Genomic DNA, 23254 nt, shown 5'->3' with positions numbered 1-23254 from the left:
GGATGGTATCTCTCGTCTCTGGTCTCGATATTCCAGGCTGCCTGCGAGGGCTGCTTGGAAGCGCCGGAGCTGGATTTCTCGGCAGGAGAAAGGCAGCGTGTTGTTCTCAGCGCGTCAGGAAGGCGGGGCTGCGCCAGCGGGGTCTGCTCTGCTCTGGGCTTCGGCAAGTCTGGCTGCTCCGTCTCGTCACCACCGCGTGTGTTTGCATAGGGCAATATCGGTAATATTTATACCTTTAAGGTGCCGAGATTTACGTAAGGATGGACATAGATACGTCAATAAGGATGTCATACGACTTGGTCGTTAGCACATTCTTTTGCTGAAGTTCTCGGTGAAATCAAAACAATGGCCGCAGGGTTTTTCCCAGGTTATCATAGGTTTGATTTGTTTTGAGAACTCCGTATGCCTTATCAGGGGCTGGAGGAATATCGCTTGTCTAATTAGATGGCAAGCGTTATGACCTAATCAGATAACACGTTCCTGTGCCGTAGTGTGGCTTTATCAGATAACGGTTCCTGCATCATGGGGGTTTTCTGCATCATGGGCTGGCTGCTAGTTAACTTGTTAACCAGAATAGGGTCAGGAATAGGGGGATCGATACAGACCCTTTAGGAATACATCACAAATTGAGTAGCATAAACTAAAGTAACACTTCCGACGGCTCATTACATCGCTCAGAAATGGCAACGTGCAGTGTGAAGCATTACATAATGTTTTATTAAATATGTTCCGAACACATCCTTCAATCCCCTAGAGCAGCCAGGCAAGATCAGAAGACACCCCCACCCCCCCAAAAAAATGAAACACACATCAATAACACATAAGAACATAGTAGCTCTGCCTCGTTCAGTCACCTCCCGCTTCCTCCATCCCCACCCTGAAAGCGAAAAGCCTCTGCCACCACCTTACCAAGAAAATAAAACAAGCACTGGTAAAGCCAACAGGTGTTGCCTTTGGGTCCCAATGGCTTTGCCAAGGCTTCTGGGCGATGCTGTGCAAAAAAACATTTGTTGCTGATCCTATGCACGCCTGATGGCAGATGCCAGTATATGAAATGATGTGGCACGCTATTCCTTTTTAAGTCTCATCTAAGCCATCGGCGAGATTATAGTAAGGCTTTCGAAAAGTCTACCCAAACTGCGGATTAGGTAGAGTTCATGTGAGCTGGGTGTGTGCACATCTCCAGCAACATCGCACACCCACACCATTTGTCTGAGCCTCGGCATCAGACTTCAAAGGAAGCCGCTCCCCCGCCCCCACCATGCAATGCCGAGAGCTTGTTTTTCTCCTCATTACTGTTTTGCCTACTGTCTTTCTGTATGTGGAAAACCTCTGTAAACCACAGTGAAACTGACCCATGGAAAAAGTACATATACTCTCCCCCCCTTTCCATAAATTAAAGACTAATAGTGGCAGATCCAGTCCGACCAATAGGTTTCGGGAATTTAATATTAACTACGGCCTGCAAAAAAGAAGAGTGTAAAGCTTGCTATAATGAGCTTTAAATTTCCACATTACTTTTTTTTGGTAACTGAACATATTAAAGCAACGTCATCCCCGCCCCTCCTTCTAAACGTGGCTTTGCCAACAGCCAGATACTCTTGATGACTAGAGCCCTTTAGCTTTAATCCCCATGCTTTCGCCCTATGTTGAGTTTCTCTCCCTCAGTACTTCAGAAGAATTGTCACTACTTTGCAAATTGTCCGATGCAATGATTGTCCCTTTGATGTGGCTTTTGTGTGATTTACATGTTGGAGACTCGGAGCAGGCGCCTGCCTCAAGACTCTGCTTGCCTCGCCTCTCCGTGTTAATTTGTGGGCTCACCACCTGTCAGCATCCTCCTCGCTGTGCCACAGCTCGCCAACTTTCACCCCCTTCCCTCGCTCTCTCTCTCCCTATTCAGCGCCTCCCCTTTGCTTTCTCCCTCCTCTCACTTCCCCTTTCCTCCTACACAATCTGAGCATAATCACAGCGTCTCTGCTTCTGCACTGTGTGATTTTGGGCAAGTTGAACTGCAACGTGAAAATAGAAAATCCAAGCTTAATCACAGTCACAACCACACACACACAACACACACACACAACCACACACACAACCACACACACAACCACACACACAACCCCACACACACACAACCACACACACAACAACAAACACAACCACACACACAACCACACACACAACCCCACACACACACACACACAACCATACACAAAACCACCCACACAACCACAACCACACACACACACACACACACACAACCACTAGGCACAGACACCATCAGTCATCAGTGCACGCTTTCACTGGGCACAAACACCACCAGCCGTCAGTGCACACTTCCACCAGGCACACACCACCAGACGTCAGTGCACGCTTTCACCAGGCACACACATACCACCAGCCGCCAGTGCACGCTTTCACCAGGCACACACATACCACCAGCCGTCAGTGCGCGTTTTCACCAGGCACACACATACCACCAGCAGTCAGTGCACGCTTTCACCAGGCACACACACACACACCACCAGCCATCAGTGCACGCTTTCACCAGGCACACACACACACCACCAGCCGTCATTGCACGCTTTCACCAGGCTCACACACACCACCAGCTGTCAGTGCACACTTCCAACAGGCACACACACCACCAGCCGTAAGTGCACACTTCCACCAGGCACCCACACCACCAGCCATCAGTGCACAATTTCTACAGGCACACACACTCCACCAGCAGTCCGTGCACACATCAATTGTTAACGCATCCACAATTAACTATTGTAGCAATCGCAGTATGGCGCACTTTACTTTTAAACATATTCATCTAAAGTGCAGCATGCCACCATTGCTACAAAAATAAATAACTTTTTTTGGCCTACAATTTATAGACTTTTTTTGCAATTGGTGTTGCAATATTTAGCAATGCCAATAGCTCAAACTTAATTAATGCGAGACCTATCGTATTGCAAATGCTTGTTCTCTTATTCAGGACCACCAGGGAATATCTAGCAGTCGTGATGAGAATTTGTTTTTAAATGAATCCCACTTCCTGGGATTAAATTAATTAGGGAGAAAGTTCCAAGGGTGTGAGGGCGATTAGTTATTGGTTTTTAAAAACCAACTCCAGCTTTGGAAGCTTGTTTTTGAAAAACATAAAAGTTGGTGAATGACCGCCTGAAAAATCCCCCAGGGATCCAGAGAATTGTAGATCAACTTCCTATAGATGGTTGAGATGGCTTTTTCGGTCAGGGGATTAGTTAGCAGCTGGTCCTCCAGTGGGGATGCATCAAGCAACTTCCCCCCTTCCCAGATGTGACCTTGCAGAGCGTGACCCACCTGCAAATGTCAGAACCGTTTTTAGTCACCTAATTCATACCTTTGTTGAAGGATCGTGAAGGACACAAGTGCCTGTCCCCCCCACACATCGCCTGGCCGCTCTAAGCTAATCAATCCCCATTTTTTTAAGCCCTGCAATCCTCCCACTGCACTTAAGAGATCACCATCATACAGTGGAGTAATTTCAGTCAGCTTATCTTCTCAGCCTAAACACTTGGTAGCCTCTCTCCACACCCTTACTACTGTTTGGGTATGAGGAGATAGAGTGCACTTATACTTTCTTCAATACAGCACCGGGGTGGGGTAACCTCTCTTGCCCATGGCCAATCTATCTACCCGGTAAGCAGGATCCTCACAGTCCGCAAAAACCCAGTTGTTGACTGCCACCAGCTGCGTGGCCCAGTAACACTTGAGAATGCTCCGGACCGCCAGTCCACCTTAATCTCCCCTCTACACCTTACTAAGCACGAAGTGCAACCATCCCACAACAGGAGCCAAAGTTCTCAGTCTACCTTTTGAAAAAAAATGTCTGGTGGGATCTTAAAGGACATTTTCTGCACAATGTACAGGAGACCCTGGAGGGTCATCACTTTAAATAGGGCCACCCGGCCCAGTAAGGAGAGCGGGTGCACCCGCAAGTGTGGGGGATCCCAGCGAAGACGGTCTAATTTCGGTAGTATGTTCCTGCCTGTGCTCTCTTGTAATAGACACGCCCAAATATTTAAAGCAATGTAGTGCCACCCGAACTGTGCACCTAGAGTTCAGCCACAGGGTCCCTGCCACCAGCAGGAATGTTAAGGACTTCCAGTTGATCCTACATCCTGAATGATCTCCAAATATGCGAAAAAATTGTAGGATTTGTTCACTCAAGAAGGCTGGCTACGTGTCATATAGCAAAACGTCAACGTATAGGGAGATTCTCACTCCTGATCAACTGGAATACCCCATATGAGAGGTCCTGGTGAACCCAAACGTGGAAAGAGCACAGGAGACAAGGAGCATCCCTGTCGGACGGCAAAGACTCGAGAGACTGTATTATTGCTGCGCATGCGCGCTAAAGGGGCCACATACAAGAGCTTGATAGCAGCGCCACTGATTCAGCAAAGGAATCCCCTGTTGCATGTGATACTCCATTAAGGTGTCGGAGATTTAAGCGCGTTCACCGGTGTGGCATGAAGCCCGATTGATCAGGATGATCCACTGGTGCAATTACTGTCCGCAGGCAGATCGCCAGGGCGTTCACAAGGACCTTAGTCTCAAAATTAAGCGGGGAGAGAGGTCTATAAAACCCCACTCAGTTGCTGGTTCGTCCTTTTTTGGGATGACCACCGCCTTAGATGTTCTTTGGTCCTCTGGGAGACACCCATATTTTCAGGCAGTCTGAAACCTACTCTGGAGGTACTCCCTGACTTTATCCATCATTCTTTTATATAATTCTAAGGGGAGCTCATCAGGCCCATTGTTTGCCCTGTTGCAAGGTTCCTATTGTCTTATTTATTTAGTCTACTTGGTCTATTGCGTCTCTGTCCTCATTCGTTAGCATTGGCAGGGTCAGGTCTTTCAGGAAGTCTCTCCCAGTATATCCATCCCGTTGTCAATAACCTCAAGGATCTAGTTCCGTTCTTTGTCTCGTCTCCCTAGCCATGCAAGCAACTCATTGGCTTTATCACCAACATCATAGAGACAATGCTGGGTAGCCAGCGAATGAGTGCACGCTAGTTTCCATTAGTGCGCTTAATGTGGGTTGCTTCAGTTGATGGTGTAATGGGAGAGAAACTGATTCCCCACTTGCCAAGCGAGCCTCCAGGAAAGCACATTCCTTGTCCTGAGCCTCGCACTTCAATTTACGTTCCTTCGACATTCTCCCAATCAAGGCTTGTGTCTGGCCTCAAATCACTGCCTTGAATTCATCCTACAGCACGCAAACTGATTCAACAGGCCGCCCGTTCTCCTTAAAATAGAATTCTGCTCTATCTCTCATACGAGCTTTGAACGTCTTGTCTTTCAAATATCACGGATCAACCCTTGGGGGTAGGATGAAGTCCACAACCGGACCATCGAGTTGCATCGCCACCAGCGAATGGTCTGAGATTCCCCCTGCTATGTGCGTAGCAGCTCTAAAATCAACTTTATGAACAGTCTGGGTGAAAAGATAGTGCAGGCATTCAAGACTACCATGTGCTACAGACAGGTGCATCTGGTTCTGATCCCCTCTTCCCCTCTAGGGGCATTTAGGAGTATCATGAATATAGTATAGGTGCAGTTCGTATATTCTCTGTTGTAAGCGTCTTATCCTTCCACAGGATGAGTCACTCTTGTCTGGGTCTCTTTCCTGTTTCCCGGCACTTAAATGGCACACCGAACACTCGTGAGAGCAGTGACCCACCAGCAGGCTTTTGTGGAGCGCTTTGGTCCTGGGTGTAGGTCTGCATTCAGAAGGGCACCCACTCTGTCTTTTCTTTGCAGTTGCCTGAAGATCAGCCGCCCAAGATAGCAATTCAAAAAGGGGGTGGTGATGGACAGAGTATCTGAATTAAGCAGAACACTCCTACCCAGTCAAAAGATCAGGGCTTGATCCATCACCGTTTTTTAGCTCACTGCACCATCCCAGTTCAGAACCTGGCTATATGCAAATTAGTCTGTCCCTGGCCCAGTGCATCATGGGAACAGGGCAGACCAAACTACCAAGCCAATTCTTTACTGGAAAGGAAACAAGCTTCCGGGGACCGGTTTCTGGCATTACAGCCGTCTTCGGCCCGGCTTGCTTGAATCCTGATGGTGCAGTGAGCAAGGGACTCACATCTGAGCATACCCTTCCACACTTGTGGTGGCTAAAACGATTCAAAAAGGGGGTGGTGATGGACAGAGTATCTGAATTAAGCAGAACACTCCTACCCAGTCAAAAGATTGGAAAATCACCTTTGTTCAACAACCGTTTTTAACCAGTTACGCAAGTTTGAGACTATCTGCCTCAGGATATACTACCTCGACCCACTCTGCTCACTCTGACGTTAAAAATTCACCACTTTATTGTGTTGTTCATGACCATCTCAGATTGCTTCCTTTTTATTGTGTACTGTTCTGTAATTCTATGTAAATCGCCTCAACCTTATCTGTTGTGCAGGAGTGATATTTAAAACTGTTAAATATCAAAATGGATTAAATGAGCACCGTTGCGCTAGCTAATGTAAATAAATCCTTGTCTTCAGAACTACAATCCTTACCCTTACACCAAACACAGAACGGGTAAAAGGAACTGATGTTCTGCGACTGATGAGCCACGATATTACTGTGAATGTTGTAATTTTCTCAGTTACTGCCATTACGCCAGTGCAAAAAGGTACTTCTCAGTTTAATCATTAAATATCAGACTAACACCTTATCACTGCATTGCTAAGAACCTATACAAATAGATTTGAGAAAAACTTCAGTCACAAAATAAGTTGCTGCCGGAGAGGCTATAACCAAAAGACTATTATCTGCTACAAACATTTCGACCGGTGTTACAGGGCTGCATCCAGACATATTTTGCTCAATTCAAATGTTAAGAAGATTACACACAATATCTTTTAGAGATAAATGCTGAACATTATCTAAACAAGCCCGACTCTAAAATCGGGTTCACTCTTACCGTGGCATATAAGCAAGAGAAAACTAAATGTAGAGATATTAACTCTAGGAATACACATTTTAAAAACACGGGCTGTGAGAACAATTTCAGTGTTCAAACCCGCCTCAATCAAAGCAAAATAACCCAAGTTGGGGAAAAAGTTACCTGTGCCAAAAAAGATTCAGCCATAAATCTCATCTCACTGAATTTGAGAGAATGCACACTGGGAAAATCCTCTCTCAGTGCTCTGAATGCCAAAAAAGTTTCAGCCGTAAATCTAATCTCACTACGCATATGAGAATCCACACTGGGGAAAAACCTTATCAGTGCTCTGAATGCCAGAAAAGGTTTAGTTTCAAACCGCAACTTTCTCTACATGTATTAACCCACTCTGTGGAAAACCCTTATCAGTGCTCTGAATGCCAAAAAAGTTTCAGCAGTAAATTTTATCTCACTGAACATATAAGAATCCACACTGGGGAAAAACCTTATCAGTGCTCTGAATGCCAGGAACGTTTTTATAACAAACAACGTCTTTCTCGACATGTAATAACCCACTCTGGCGAAAAACCTTACCAGTGCTCTGAATGCCAGAAATCTTTCATTTACAAAAACAATCTCACTAAGCATATAAGAACCCACACTGGGGATAAACCTTACCAGTGCTCTGAATGCCAGAAATGTTTCAGTCAAAAATCCAGTCTCACTCAGCATACAAGAACCCACACTGGGGATAAACCTTTTCAGTGCTCTGAATGCCATAAATGTTTCAGTTGCAAAGGCAAACTCACTGTACATACAAGAATCCACACTGGGGAAAAACCTTATCAGTGCTCTGAATGCCAGGAAAGGTTTGGTAGCAAAGAAAGTCTTTCTCGACATGCAATAACCCACAATGGGGACAAACCTTATCAGTGCTCTGAATGCCAGGAAAGGTTTTATAACAAACAAAGTCTTTCTCGACATGTAATAACCCACTCTGTGGAAAAACCTTACCAGTGCTCTGAATGCCAGAAATATTTCAGTGAAAAAAGAGACCTTACTGTACATACAAGGACCCACACAGGGGAAAAACCTTATCAGTGCTCTGAATGCCAGAAATATTTCAGTAAAAAAAGAGACCTTACTGTACATACAAGGACCCACACAGGGGAAAAACCTTATCAGTGCTCTGAATGCCAGAAATATTTCAGTAAAAAAAGAGACCTTACTGTACATACAAGGACCCACACTGGGGAAAAACCTTATCAGTGCTCTGAATGCCAGAAAAGGTTTTGTAAAAAACAAAGTCTTTCTCTACATGTATTAACCCACACTGGGGAAAAACCTTACCAGTGCTCTGAATGTCAGAAATATTTCAGTAAAAAAATAGGACTTATTATACATATAAGGACCCACACTGGAGAAAAACCTTATCAGTGCACGGATTGCCAGAAATGTTTCAATACCCAAACCGAGCTCACTCGGCATAGAAGAACCCACACTGGAGAGAAACCTTATCAGTGCCCGGAATGCCAGAAATGTTTCATTGACAAAAACAGTCTCACTCATCATGTAAGAACACACACTGGGGAGAAACCTTTTCAGTGCTCTGAATGCCAGAAATGTTTCAGTGTAAAAATCAGACTCACTAAACATACAAGAATCCACACTGGGGAAAAACCATATCAGTGCTCTGAATGCCAGAAAAGGTTTTGTAACAAACAAAGTCTTTCTAATCATGCAGTGACCCATTTTGTGGAACAACCTTATCAGTGCTCTGAATGCCAGAAATGTTTCAATGAAAAACGCAATCTCACGGTGCATATAAGAACCCACACTGGGGAAAAACCTTATCAGTGCTCTGAATGCCCGAAATGTTTCAGTGTAAAAAGTAGTCTCACACAGCACATAAGAATCCACACTGAGGAAAACACTTATCAGTGCTCTGAATGCCAGAAAAGGTTTTGTAACAAACAAGTCTTTCTCAACATGCAATGACTCATTCTGGGGAAAAACCTTATCAGTGCTCTCAATGCCAGGAAAGGTTTTGTAACCAACAAAGTCTTTCTCAACATTCAATAACCCATTCTGTGGAACATCCTTATCAGTGCTCTGAATGCCAGAAATGTTTCAGTATAAAAAGTAGTCTCACACGGCACATAAGAATCCACACTGGGGAAAAACCTTTTCAGTGCTCTGAATGCCAGAAATGTTTCAGTGAAAAAATCAGACTCACTGAACATACAAGAATCCACACTGGGGAAAAACCTTATCAGTGCTCTGAATGCCAGAAAAGGTTTTGTAACAAACAAAGTCTTTCTCAACATGCAATGACCCATTCTGTGGAACAACCTTATCAGTGCTCTGAATGCCAGAAATGTTTCAATGCAAAACGCCATCTCGCGGTGCATATAAGAACCCACACTGGGGAAAAACCATATCAGTGCTCTGAATGCCAGAAATGTTTCAGTGTAAAAAGTAGTCTCACACAGCACATAAGAATCCACACTGGGGAAAACACTTCAGTGCTCTGAATGCCAGAAAAGGTTTTTGTAACAAACAAAGTCTTTCTCAACATGCAATGACTCATTCTGGGGAAAAACCTTATCAGTGCTCTGAATGCCAGGAAAGGTTTTGTAACCAACAAAGTCTTTCTCAAAATTCAATAACCCATTCTGCGGTACATCCTTATCAGTGCTCTGAATGCCAGAAATGTTTCAGTATAAAAAGTAGTCTCACACGGCATATAAGAATCCACACTGGGGAAAAACCTTATCAGTGCTCTGAATGCCAGAAATGTTTCAGTGAAAAAAGAATACTCCCTACACATACAAGAACCCACACTGGGGAAAAACCTTATCAGTGCATTGAATGCCACAAATGTTTCAGTGAAAAAAGAATACTCACTCGGCATACAAGAACCCACACTGGGGAAAACCCTTATCAGTGCATTGAATGCCACAAATGTTTCAGTGAAAAAATCAATCTCACTCACCATATAAGAACCCACACTGGGGAAAAACCTTATCAGTGGTCTGAATGCCAAAAATGTTTCAGCCGTAAATTTGATCTCACTGCACATGTGTGAATCCACACTGGAGGAAAAACATTATCAGTGCTCTAAATGTCAGAAAAGATTCAGAGGTAGTGATGGTTACATGCACCATAAGAAAACACACCATCAAAAATACTTCAGTGCTCCAAGTGCCAGAAAAGCATCAATTTTAAATGCAATCTCACTCTACATGAGCAGACGCACATAGGGAAAAAAACATTACCTATGCTGTGAATGGCAGGAATTGCTATTTTTTGATAGGCACAGCCTCACTAACCATAATCAACTCCATACTGATGAAAACCTTATGAGTGCTCTGAATGCCAGAAAAGCTGCAGAGAAAAACGCTATCTCACCATGAGAAACTCCTCACTGGAGAAAATCCTTATGCCATAAAAGCTTGAATCTGAAAGACAGAGTTATGCTTCATGAGAGATCCCACTCTTGTAAGTTTTGGTCACAAATTACTTCTCACTTGTCATGATCAAACTCACACAGGAGAAAAAAGCCTTATGTGTGTTCTGAATGTCAGATAAGGTTTAATCACGAATACAATGTCTCTTCACATGAGAGAATTCACACTGGACTAAAGCCTTATACTGGAGGGGAAAGCCAGAAACGTTATACTCAGAAAGGAGATCTCACTAAACATGAGAAATGCATCCACATGAGGTGAAAAGTAAGGCGTATCTTGAGTTGCAGAAAAGCTTTTAACGACCTGACTTTACATGAGAGAGCACATATTGTAGTTGCAATAGGATTAATCAAGAAATTCTTGCAGGATAACTTAGGCTGCCCGCATGCAACATCCAAAGAAATTTCAGGCCTTGAAAATATTTTAATTGCAACAAAATTCACAATTTGAGTATCTGAAAGTTACAAAACTCTCAAGGTCTTTACTTGACACAGAGAAGTGTTCGTACTTGCAAACATCAACTAATTAACAAAAAAATCACAATATTAATGTCTTACATTTTCTCCACCCAAAAGGTTTCTACTCACACTTGTTTCTTAACATATGACTGAAATCTAGATTTTCATGATAAGATTAGGCCTAGGCGGTGTTCCTCAATGAAGAACTCCGCAAAGTGTAAAAAAAAAGTCAACCGCTCAACGTGGAGTTCTGCGAGCAGCAAAGTGCGTTAGGGTCAATTTGAAGCGCTTTTTCGGCGAGTAGCATGCTACTCCAGGATCCAAAAATGATTAGTGGTAAATTAGTGTAGGGAAATATAAAATGTATTTGAGAGCTGGAAATGTTGGTCTGTTAGTTGGGTTGAAAAAGAGAGTGGAGGGATAGAAGAGGGAAGGGTTTTCATTTATATAGCGCTTGCTACCCCTCAGCGAGTAGCATGCTACTCCAGAACCCAAAAAGATGAATAGATAGATCAATTATTGTGGGTAGGTTGTTTTATTATATAAATACAACTGTACGAAAATTCATAAAATTCTGTTGTAAAGTTGTATCCAAGAGGCAAGAATAGTCTCTGATAATAATGTATACAAAGTTGGCTTGCCATCAAGACTGATGCCCCGTAATATTGATGCAAAGTCAGTTGTGCTGAAGTATTTTAGACTCTTGTTGAATTGTAACATCCACCTTGTAGGTACTGTTATTTGTATCAGGTCCACATTGTAGGCAGACACAAACGCCGACATTTTGCACTATTTATATTAAGCATAATGTAGGTGAGCAGATGACAGTAACCACTGTCCAAGTTGTAGTAGGTGCTTAGAAGTAGAGTGACATAGAGGGCAATAAACACTCCACTAACTATGTCACTAGCTTAGTACAGACGAACGCCAAAGGCTTCGTACATGATGAAGCATCAGAGTGCACCCTCTTTCTGTGTCCCATGGGCATTTTGGCTTTTATTCTACAGAAGAGGCTGCAGACACTTACATAGCCCTTTATGTAGTGAGGATCACGTAGGAGAGATTCTCAGCAGGCATGCTTTCCTTTGTATTGGGCATGGCCACATTCAAATGTGGGAAAACCTTTTGTCTTGCGACTGCACTGTATTATTGACACGGGCGAAAGGGCAAACAAGCAGTTAAGAGGCGCACTGATTGTATACCCCCACCTGACAGGATGGTGACAGACCCCAACCACCTTCATGGGAAACGTGCCACCTCGTTTAATAGCTGCCAGACGGTTTACTTTGTAAGCAGACTGGTGGTTTACAAGGGTACCTATGTTGGGGCACCACATGCTTTTTCCAGCATAATCTGGTGTACTCCCCCTGTGTGGGATGACAGCACCCACTGAAGACTACACTGTTGTGTAGTCTGGGACAGTGCACCTTCCCTGTAATTCTGAACTGGGCCTTTAAATACAGTACTATTTTGTGTGCCTATTTAATTCAGGTATACAAAGGATGTGGTACTACTTGTATACTAAGGTACATAATGAGATTACGTAGACTACACCTCTGCGTGCCTAATGCTTCCATTTGCATTTCAAGACCAGTGATTAATGTGGCTTTATGAAGTTCAACGCCATTGGGTGTTCCCGACCTGTCTGATACTTGCATATGGAAAAGATGGGCCATTTGGAACCTAAAGATAGATAAACATATTCAAAGGTCACGATTTAAGTCTGCATCTAAAATAAAACTGTAAATTAGGAGAGGTGATAAGTGAGATGTTAAAAGGCAGCCGCTTATCGAGCTGCATTTGTAAGTAGGCCTCCCTATATTATGAGATCTATTCCTGCTTCAGTCCTTAATTGCAATGAATACTTTAATACCCAGGCATGAAGTCATTGTCGAGCTGTTTAAATATCCACCTGTCTCCCCACCTCTTTCCCAATGCATCCTTAACCAGTGGCCTAGCCAGTGTGCCCTGGGCCCTAAGGCAAGAAAGGAAATGTGACACCTGCCCTCTGTTTGGACTGTGGAAAACAGCAATAATCATTGTTCTGTGGGCCCCTCAGGCCTTTGTTTGAACTGTGACAAACTGCAGTTATCAGGGTTCAGTGGGCCTTTAAGGCGCCTGGGGCCTGGTGCCACTGCAACTGCTGCACCAATAGGAAGCTAAGCCCCTGCCCTTAACAGCTTCTATTCTAGCCCCACTGGTGAACTGAACCAGCCAAGTACTGATCTGGCCATATCTGCAGGCATGCAGCCGCCTCTTGGACTGAAGGGATTTAAGTCGCATGAAAGCAGCATGCGGGAAACAACTATTTTCTGAGGCAGTCAACCAACACCTCGTCTGTTCCAACCTGAATCCATTTAAAACCAGGGACGAAAAAACGGTTCATCGTCATCTCTTGCTTATCAAAAGGGTAAAACCGATTCATCTAACATGATAGTGTACCACATAAAAAATTGTGATTCTGTGTACAAATTAAAACTAGCATGCATAAAGAAAGGGGAGCCTTTGGCCAAAATAGCCATTTTCCCTACCCATACTTCTATCACATCTTTTACAAAAAAATGCTAACTACATTGTCATCCGGAAATAGTCATTAGAGCCTACTCATAAGCAAATGACATTTAGAATTCTCTTTCACTTCAAGCTTTCTAAAGGAAATTGATATAAAAGCAGAATTGAATATTTTGAAATTGTGTACTCTTACCAAAATTTAGAGCATCAATTTTATATGACAGGCCATAAAAAAGGAGTTTTTTATATATACTAAATCTCCAGAAACATTTGAATAACCAGTTATAAAGTCACGTCTAGCTTAGTTAGTTTATAGTCTTCTTTTTTAAGACAAATTTTTTCACATTGTTACTGGATCTGCATGGCTAAACACTTATAAGGTCCTAAAGGCGAGACCTATTGGCTATGCCAATGGTTGTTATTATTTGAGTACAATGAACAGCAGCACTTTTGATTAGGTCCTGAAGAAAGCAGCAAACACCTCTTTGGAGGGTTAATAGGCTGAAACATGTTGACCTCTTATTAACTTTCACTCTGCTGCCCCCACTACCCTGAGCTCATTTTTGTGGTATTTCGTATACCATTCTCTATAACAAAACATGCCTGAACTCCTCCCTCTCAGTGAGGGGGCTGTACCCTGTACTGTAACTAGGTATAATGGTGGGAGAAGATTCCGAATGAGGAAGCATGCCAACTATGGTGGGTGAGGGAAATCTTCTCTTTAAAGGGATATTTAATCTTAGCTAGGTCTTCATTTGCAACAGTAATCCTCATAGACCCAAGGGTTTCTTGATTGTGGTAGAAATACATTTTTACCCCTTCATTGTACGTTTAAGCACAGGCCATTGCTTGAAATGTTGTGATCAATGTAGGAAAAATACTCTGTGCACTGAGAAAATGTGTTAAAATAACAGAAGGTTGATAATTGCATTTAATACCTTCTCATACCTGGATTTATCTAGAAGAGAAGTCTGTTAATTCTAGCACATTTATGATACCACAAGGTATAAGAAATTAGGGGATCTTTATCTGATATCTTTATCAGTAAATTATCTGAAATTATTGGACATAAACTTTTGCAAGTATTATTTCTAAAGATAAAGGAAGTTCTATATTTGACTTTTGTAAGCTAAACCCAGTGCGTATGACTTCAATAACCACCTCTCTCAAATCAATATTGTGCTTGTTTTAGTGAGAAAGCTAAATGATCTAGGAGAAACCAGGACTGTGCGTCAGTATTTTTCTTAGGAAGCTTTAAGTTAGAGAGTGAAAACACTTTTTAGAATGCCCCAAAAATTGTGACAAAGATATTTCAATATGTTTGACAAAAAGAATAGGTACATTTCATGACAATATTGAAATTGAAAATTAAATAATAGAAACAAATATTTACACCACATGACAAAGATATTAGACTACATTTCAGCAATATATAGGAAATAATGAGGTTCATGTATTAATAATCCATTTGGTTAAAGTGGTTGCTTGTGGAGTCAGCACACTACTGTGTCTGTGATTGCTTTTAAATAAAGGCATTTTTAATGCACCCCATTTTACTTTCAGATTCACAAATGTCCCCTTGGGTTACTACCGCCTGTTACTGTTTTTCAGCCCACGTATGGTTTCAAAGCTTCATACATACTTTAAGGATGTATTACGTATTTAGAAGGGACTCTATTAACATTCCCCTTCCAAATTCTTAATTGTTAAATGGGCTTAGTACATTTCCAAAAGGGGTTTAGCATTTGCAATCTCTGTGCATTACCGAACCATTGGATTTTTGAACAATAAAACCCTTGGTACATGAGTCAATTTTTCTCAATTCCCTCCAAATTAGGTTTGCCAATAATGTTGGTTGAATGATAACCGGTGGACGTACCTATTTTATGTTAGTGTTGCTTCAGATCAAATAAAAACCATCACACATAACTCTTACACAATGCTTAAAGACAGAATTTCTGACATCCAGCTTTAATATTTTGTTAAATATATTTGCAAATGTTGTCACTTAAACAGGAAAGCATCTAAACCAGTCTCTGGACATAAAATAGGTTGTAATTATAATCTTTTGATATATTTTCTGAGTTTCAGGAACAATGTGTGTCATCTGTGTTTACTCTAAACCAACATAATAAACATATTCAATGCTTTTAGATTTGATCTGTTTGTACTGATTTCTATTGCAGACAATAATCTAGATTTAAACCAAGGATCAATTCCACCCATGGCTTTTAAAACCTATTTATCATTGATCTCTTTTAGTGTTATTGCAAATAAAACTGTAATAGAACTGATCTGAGAGATGGACCTTCAAGTATTATGCTCAGTCAATTTATTGAACAAACTATGGAGTTAACATCTAAATAGATTAGATCCACAAGCATTGCCTGACCACTGTATTTTACATCAATAGATTACTAATCAGCACATGTTGTCTAAGTACAATTCACTCATCTTCAATTTTTCGCGGAGCTCGTGCCGGGGCTGTTAGAACTCTTTTAAAATATGACATTTAAATGTCCAAAAGTTCAGGAATTCTAGTTTTAAGCCTGGTCAAACCTTAATGAATGCTATACCTAAAGATGCCTTTCTGTTCCTACATTTTATTGTGCACCATGATTCAGAAATGGCATGTTTTTGCTTTCGGAGGTAAAATTCTAAACATATTTATTGTTGTTGCCATCTGAAACATTATCACTAATTGGGACGATAACAAGAAGTGGTCCTGTGATGCTTGCTGGAATGGGAAGTGTTTAATCAAAAGGTGGATTGAATTCAAGTTTAGGTGACAATTTTACAAAAGTGTATGGATTTTGTATTTATTTAAAATTGTTGATCTCCAAAAAGGCCTAAATCAATAAATCAAATTGAAATTTAAGTTTATCATTTTAATCCTATCGTTGGAAAAGATGTGATTTTGAACCCCATACGGCGGTTCCTTTCCAGAAAGCATTCAGGTTGTAATCATGAGTCAAATAATGCTGAGAAGGTTAAAATATTCAAATTGAATTCTAATTACACGTGAAATGTTCATTGTTCAATATATTTCTCTTGGCATTTTAATGTGAGGACTTTATTGCTTAAGAAAAATAATTAGTATTTGTTTTTCTATATGTAGGAAGCATTACATTAATGAAACTACTGTATCCCACCTTCTTTCTTTCCTTTCCTGTTCTTTATGAATGTTTCTATTGTTGAACTTTAAAGACTGCCCGAAATTAAGAATTGTGCTCTACATAACTTTGCTGTGATACAGTTTGTTGATTTTTATGTACAACTTTCGTCTCTTATGTGTATGGCAACTGATGTTCTGTTTTCTTTAATAATCAGCTTATGTTTATTAGGTTTTCTTATTCAATAAAATGTTTCAAACACAACAAATGGTAGTTGATATGTATTTACAACGGCAGCATTTTTATTGTATGGGCAGTTTCAAAGCGGCAAAAAATATGGTCTGTGGGATAACTGAGGACCACATTGGCATCAGCAGGGAGAGGTTTGGGCAGGTGATTAGGGGTACATGTAAGGTTGGAAGTAGGTGGAAACAAAGAATGTCCATTGAGTGAACTGTGACTCCAGGAGTTAGTGTGAGGGATACCATGCTACCCTGTAAATGAATCCCCTAGTGATTATTATCAACAATTTTTTTTCGGTTTTATAAAAGAAAAACATCTTCCAAGTTACCGATTGACAAATATAATATGGCCAAGTTAATCAAAACACAAGATAAAAATTCATGCATTCCAGCAGTAGCTTTTTGCATCTGTGAGATCTCAATGAATGCCGTCATCAGAATCGGTAGCCGCTGGGGACAACACAGAGCATGGGCTGTTACTGGTGCAAGCAAAGTATCAACATCCGTTGGCATGACTGATGGGAGTGTGAGACATGTGTCTAACACGCTTTCTTCTCCGCATAGCAGGCAGCGTAGAACAGGTAGGACGCAATCTTGCCAAATTTGTCTGAATTACAGAAACCACGTGGTATTTAATTCTCTTAGACGAGGTAGTCCCAAAATGTGGACAATGCGCTCACGACCCTTCATCGCCAGTAGAGTTGTCTCCATGGTGAACTAGGTGTCGTTTGTGAAATGACTTGCCATATCGCAGCAATAGAAGCAAAAATAGTATTCCTGCAGCGAGTCCCAAAATGAGAGGCAATCCGCCAAACACAGAGTGCACAAAGTTTGGAAATATTCCCAGGACTGCTTCAAAAGGTGCTGACAGTCCAGAAATTACGGTCTTGAATACATGTACAATACCACTCATATCAGACATGTTTAAGATACGACTTAACATTTCTGATAAATGTATAGGGCAATGTGTAGTTAAGAGGGCATGTAACTCTGCAGAAGTCCTTGCGATTTGCAGATCATAGGTTTCTTTGGCCGAGGTCAGTGGCACTGTTTTTTGCAAAAGAATGGCTTTCATTCTGCTTAAAGTATCAATTTGTATAGAAGAGATGTTCAGTGAAGGCCAAAGTGGCGACTCCCAGCTGTCTTGGTTTTAGGAAACAATACTTGCATACAGCAAGTGACCCTGGCTGACACAGTTACTAGATATGGTATTCCTGGCAACATGCCACAGCAGCTGCGATTATTCAATGTAAGGTAACTCCCATTCGAGAGTTGTCCAAAAATTTGATCAATCACCGCAGCTGGTGAACCTTGCAGGTGAGAGGATAAGTGTTTAGAGGAACTATCGCAGGCCCTGTGTAAGTTTATACCCTGTCATAGGAGAGAACCGCTTAGTGCATTTTCACAATTTTCCCCGCTAAGAAATACTTCACGACCCCCACTCCAACATCTGTATGTGTACGGCAATTCATAGGATGTCTTGATGTATTCTTTACCCAACCTTTTACATGTGCCTGCTGGTATATGTTGTAGGCAATATTGAAAATGAAAAACTGTAACAGACTGAGTGAATGTTCCAATGTATAATCCATTCCATAACTGGCTTTTCAGCAACAGTAAATGGCAATCTTTCCAGTTTTACAATGCTCAGCACCGTATTGTCTGCTCCCCTTTGTGCCAATTTAATCTGTTTATCAGTGAGATTGAATTCTGAAAACAGTGACGTAGTATAGCCTGAATGAAGGTTTTGCAACGCCCAGCCTAATAGCATGATAGAACGTACTTGCGACTGACCATTTTGCAACATGACCAAGTCCTGTTCCATGATGTCTATAGCAGAAGACACTATGCTATCTAAAGAATATATCCTGGACCACAGAGTCGTTAACCCATTGTCAACCACAGAGAGAGATTTCTCTAAATGAATATGATCAATTTCTCGTATTCGTTCTGCAGTCTCTGCTTGCGTAATTTTCCATGCTTCATTATAAGCAGCAAAGATACCGGCATATATAAAACGTTTATGGCGCGGTGTTCTTGTTCCTAGCACCAATTCCCTAAGATCAGCGCCATCTTTAAGTAAAGATAAGTGTTGCTTTACATCCTTAAGTATAGATCTATGTATCCAATCAAGGCAAAGTTTCCCTACACTGTATGTTGTTACTATTCCTGGATGCTGTCTTTGAACATCTTGGTTCTGGACTAATGAATGTGAACCCCTTTGTTTTATTCAAGAATCTATCTTGACAGTTGTTTGTGTCTGTGGGCCAGATGAACCATTTATTCCAATCTGGATCTGTTCTGTTGTGATGCAAAATAGTATGTACGTCGACTCCCCCCTCTGAAGTTTTATCACTAACAGGTGTAGGTGTAGGTATAGACAGATTGTTCAAGTCTTTTATCTTGGCTAACCCAAGACAAGACGTCTCTTAGACAGTGTCATTCAAAAACATAATTTGCTCAGGGATGATGCAGGCTCTAAATTAAGCTTCTATCCTCTGCACTTGCCAATCTTTTGTGCCCCAGACAGTTTTTTGTCTCAATGTTGTCTTTCCAAGATTCGAAACCTAGTGAAGACAGTTGAGCATAAAAGGCTGTAGAATAAATTTGCTTGGTATTTGTTAACATACTTTTCGTTCCTGTTTTTGTTTACATTTTTAAAGTAAAATGATTCCGGATTGGATACATTGAACCCTAAAAAGTACGGACATTTTCTAAAAAATGTTTTTGAGCTACCCTTTGGTGGCGTAGGAAAATGTTTCCATTGGTTATACATTAATACATTTCTAGGATTTGCAGATTTGTGCACGAAATGATGACCATAGAATACATTTGTTCATAATCAGATGAACCTTCTAAGTATTCATGATTTGTAAAGTCTGACATCATATTATTAACAGTCTCGAAGTCCCAATCATCAGAAAAGGTACTAGATGAAACAAAGTCATTCAAGGAAATCTTGAACTGGTGTGGAATCTTCAACAGCTCTGACGGGCCAAAAATGTCATAATTAGTTCTGTCCCAAGCTATACTCCCTGGTATAGGAACGGCTGTGATGTTCACTGATGACAAGTCTCTTTGTTCACAATGGGATGATTTGTGTGGCTTGAGAATTAAGTTGATGTTCTTACTTGCTGTGTCCATTTTGACATATCTTCCATTTATCAGCATTCCCAAAGTTATTACCAGAGTCAACCAAAGTAGAAGAAAAATCACACCCAACACAATCCAAAGTTCAATCCATGGTGAAACCAAATAGGTCTTTTCCAGGTGATGAAAAAGGTCTGTTGCTTTTTCTTTCAAAGTTCTTTTTACTGGCGCAGTTTTAGGTTCGCTTGGATTCTTGGAAAATGTATCAAGGTTAATGAAATAGCCAGAGGCAGGTCTGTCAATTGTTGTGATTGCATCTGGATTTGTTGAAATCGCTGGAACCTCAGGATTAATTGTAACATTTGTGTTGTCAGATGCTACTTCATTGTAGACAGGCGTTTCTTGACAAACTGTTATTTGGGTTTCAAGAGGTACAAGTTCCATAGCTTTGTTGCTTAGTCCTTCATTTCGCACTGCAGATTCTTCAAAGGTGACGAGTCTCTCAGTTTGAACCTCTTGGATAGTAGCCAGAGCTGGGCATCTGCTACATTGGCGGAGTCCACTTGGCCAACTGCTTATGATCGGCCACATGAGGTGGTTTGACCAGGTTGATAGACAGAAGCCTGTTCTCCTTTTTTCCAGCAAGGGGCGGCAGTAATACTGTTCTTGATCCGTGGATTGCTAGGACAGGTACTGGTTGTCAGTAAGAAGGCCCAAATTCCTTCTTGTCCGCGATCTTTTCTCTGACCAGATCACCAAGCTTTGGGATCCAGACAGGCCTTGCTGGGATGGTCGGTTTCTCTTCAGTGGTGGTTGGCTTCAGGAACACATTACTTTGTTTCGTTCTTATTTCATTTAAGTCCTGTAAGACAGCCAAACGATCTTTGATATCAAAGAGTTTGTGGTCTACCAATCGAGGTCCGCCACTAACATTCTGGTCCCAAAAAGGACTTCCTATGGAGTGATACCCCCTAGAGAACTTCTTGGCAGATTGTTAAGACTACGTTGGACACTTATTAGATGTTTGACCCACCCGCCAGCCGAACCTAATACCCTAGCTGTTATAGATTGCTTTATGTCTCGTTTTTTCTCTCCACTACCGAATTTCCCTCAGGATGGAATGGACTAGAGTACCGCAATGCAACGCCCAGGTTGGCCATGGCCTCCTGGTAAGCTCGAAAGGTAAACGCAGGACCCTGGTCAGAATGTAGCGTGCCGATAAAGACTCGCAAATCTTTAATAACAGTTTGAGCGTCAGCCGAGTGCTGAGGCCACATCCAAATGAATCTTGAACACGAATCCACTGCGATCATGATATATTTATAGTTGCCATCACTCTGTATGGGACCGCAGTGGTCCAGGTAAACGCTAGCTAGTGGTTTATCTGAAATCAACAGGGGCGTCTGCGCAGGACGTTTCACAGTAGAGACTTTCATCTTTTGGCATATTTCACATTCCAAAACATAGTGTTCGAGGCATATGAGCTGCAGATACTACACTGTGCATTAGATCGCCAGCTGGTGTTGGGCTCAGATGATTGCATGTTGTTGTCGTCTTGGAAGAAGTCTTTTGTAGTCACGAGATAGGTGACTCCTCCCTTGGACGATAGTGTGCAAGGGCATCGGCTCCATCCTTAGATTGTTTTTTTCCGCCACTGGGTTCGGATGAACTTTTTCCGCTCCGGCTCGACATCTACTTTTCAAGTACTTCGAAGCGCAAAAACTTATTAAAACTTCACCTAACTACCTTCGATATCGACTAACATTGTTTTTGACTCCATCAGCTCAATTCCGGTCATCGACGCGGGCCGTTGGGCCTATCCACGCCGTGAGGCCTACACCTTATGGAAAGAACGCCATTCAAGAAATGCCCCTTGTGTGGAACAAAGTTTCCATGCAGTGATCACCACGAGGTCTGTAACCTGTGCTTATCGCCAGAACACGACGAATCCAGTTGTACAGCCTGCGCGTCCTTTCGATCCAAGAAAACCATCCGAGATCGGCGGGCCCGTCGACACGACATGCAGAGATCAGCTCCAGAACCGGTGGATATCTTCGACGAGGAGGTTCTGCTCGTTCCCGAAGAGGATTCCGATGATCTCCAAATCGTCATATCAGAGGCAGACGACTCCCTACCTTTGGGTCAGTGTGTGAGGACTACTGCCCCTGCATCACACACAGCACACAAACTAAAGGCAAAGGTCAACACTCCGCCTCCTGGGCCCAGTCGAGACCAAAAAATCACTTTGAAAGCCCTGCCATCGTGCCCGGCTCCGAAAAAAATAAGTAATAATTAATAATTCGAAAGAAGTCGAGGCTCCTTCGACTTCTAAAGACAAAGGTGCTAAGCCAACGTCCGACGCCTCGAAGCCGACGAGACCAGCTTCCACTCTGAAGCCATCACCTTCGGTATCGAAACCGACAAGGCCTGATTCCGATGCACCCAAGCGCTCGAAACAGCCTACCACACCGAAAACAACACCTTCGATGCCGAAAACTACGCCAAAGGACACTGTAACGGGGAACATCCTTCACAACGCGGATTTTACTCCGCAATGCTTTCACAACGAGTCCGTTACAATGCAAGTCGTAACCACGACTTGCGCTGGAGGGCGCTAGAGGATTAAGAATAGTATATTTACTATTCCAACACCTTCCCTAGTGTCCACGGGGACTGGTGTTAGAATAGTAAATTATACTATTCTCAATCCGCGCCCCCAACGCAAGTCGTGGTAACGACTTGAGTTGTAAGGGACGCGTTGTGAAAGCATGCGTTGTAATTGAACGCGTTGTGATGTCGTACATCCCACTGTAACGCCTCCTAAGGCAGAAGACAAGCAGCAAACTTGTTCGGATCCGAAAAAACGGTGCCGACAAAGGTTACACAAGGAGAAGAACTTTTCCAACCTGATCCTCTGCAAAAGAAGATCTACATTGACCCAAAGACAGGTGCTGTATCCATCATACCACACAAGAAGAGGAAGGGAGATACAACACCCACTGTAGTACCTGCCAAGAAGAAGGACTCTGCCATATCTCCTGTCACCCTTCTTCTCCTATACTTCCTTCTCCTTCATCCCCTGTTCCTCTTAACAATTCCCCACAGATTTCCCCTCCACATTCTCCTCTTCAGTGTTCACACTTACCTCAAAATGATGATGAGTATAGTTTAGGAAGAGGGATAGACCCAGATAAGCCGATCGCATACCCTATAGATGATACAGACTGGGAGTAACCGAACCCACAGATATTCCTGACCCACAGTCATACCCATCAAAACTCTCTCCCCAGAAGATAATATTAGTTTTGGACACCTGCTGAACAGAGCTGCCATTTACCATGGAGTCACTATGCACTCTGATGAGGCAGAGGAAGATTTTCGTTTAGACACATTTGAACAATCGCATAGGTCTGTTCAAATTCTTCCAATGATTAAAGGAGTCATC

At 42.3% G+C, this 23254-nt stretch overlaps 1 protein-coding gene and 1 long non-coding RNA gene across 3 annotated transcripts in view; both read left to right on the top strand.

Moving 5' to 3' along the window:
• Positions 1–23254, top strand: part of LOC144805565 (uncharacterized) — a 906387-nt gene that overhangs the window by 64757 nt on the left and 818376 nt on the right. The gene's annotated exons all lie outside the window — the stretch shown is intronic.
• Positions 6891–23043, top strand: LOC144805568 (uncharacterized). Its single transcript, XM_078672092.1, has 2 exons — positions 6891–8557; positions 22915–23043. Exons 1-2 carry the CDS (start codon positions 7160–7162, stop codon positions 23041–23043), a joined length of 1527 nt encoding a protein of 508 aa, XP_078528218.1. The 5' UTR covers positions 6891–7159.

Source organism: Lissotriton helveticus (assembly GCF_964261635.1).
Source record: "Lissotriton helveticus chromosome 1_1 unlocalized genomic scaffold, aLisHel1.1 SUPER_1_unloc_15, whole genome shotgun sequence".
In the NCBI taxonomy this organism is placed as follows: Eukaryota; Metazoa; Chordata; class Amphibia; order Caudata; family Salamandridae; genus Lissotriton; species Lissotriton helveticus.
Note: the sequence above shows the minus strand (reverse complement) of the source record. Positions and strands in the feature narration are given on the sequence as shown.

Coding starts and splice junctions, on each gene's coding strand:
- LOC144805568 (XM_078672092.1), top strand. CDS start 7,160: ATGCACACTGGGAAAATCCTCTCTCAGTGCTCTGAATGCCAAAAAAGT. Junction 8,558..22,914: donor AATGCCAGAAATGTTTCAGT/GTAAAAATCAGA, acceptor AATTCCCCACAG/ATTTCCCCTCCACATTCTCC.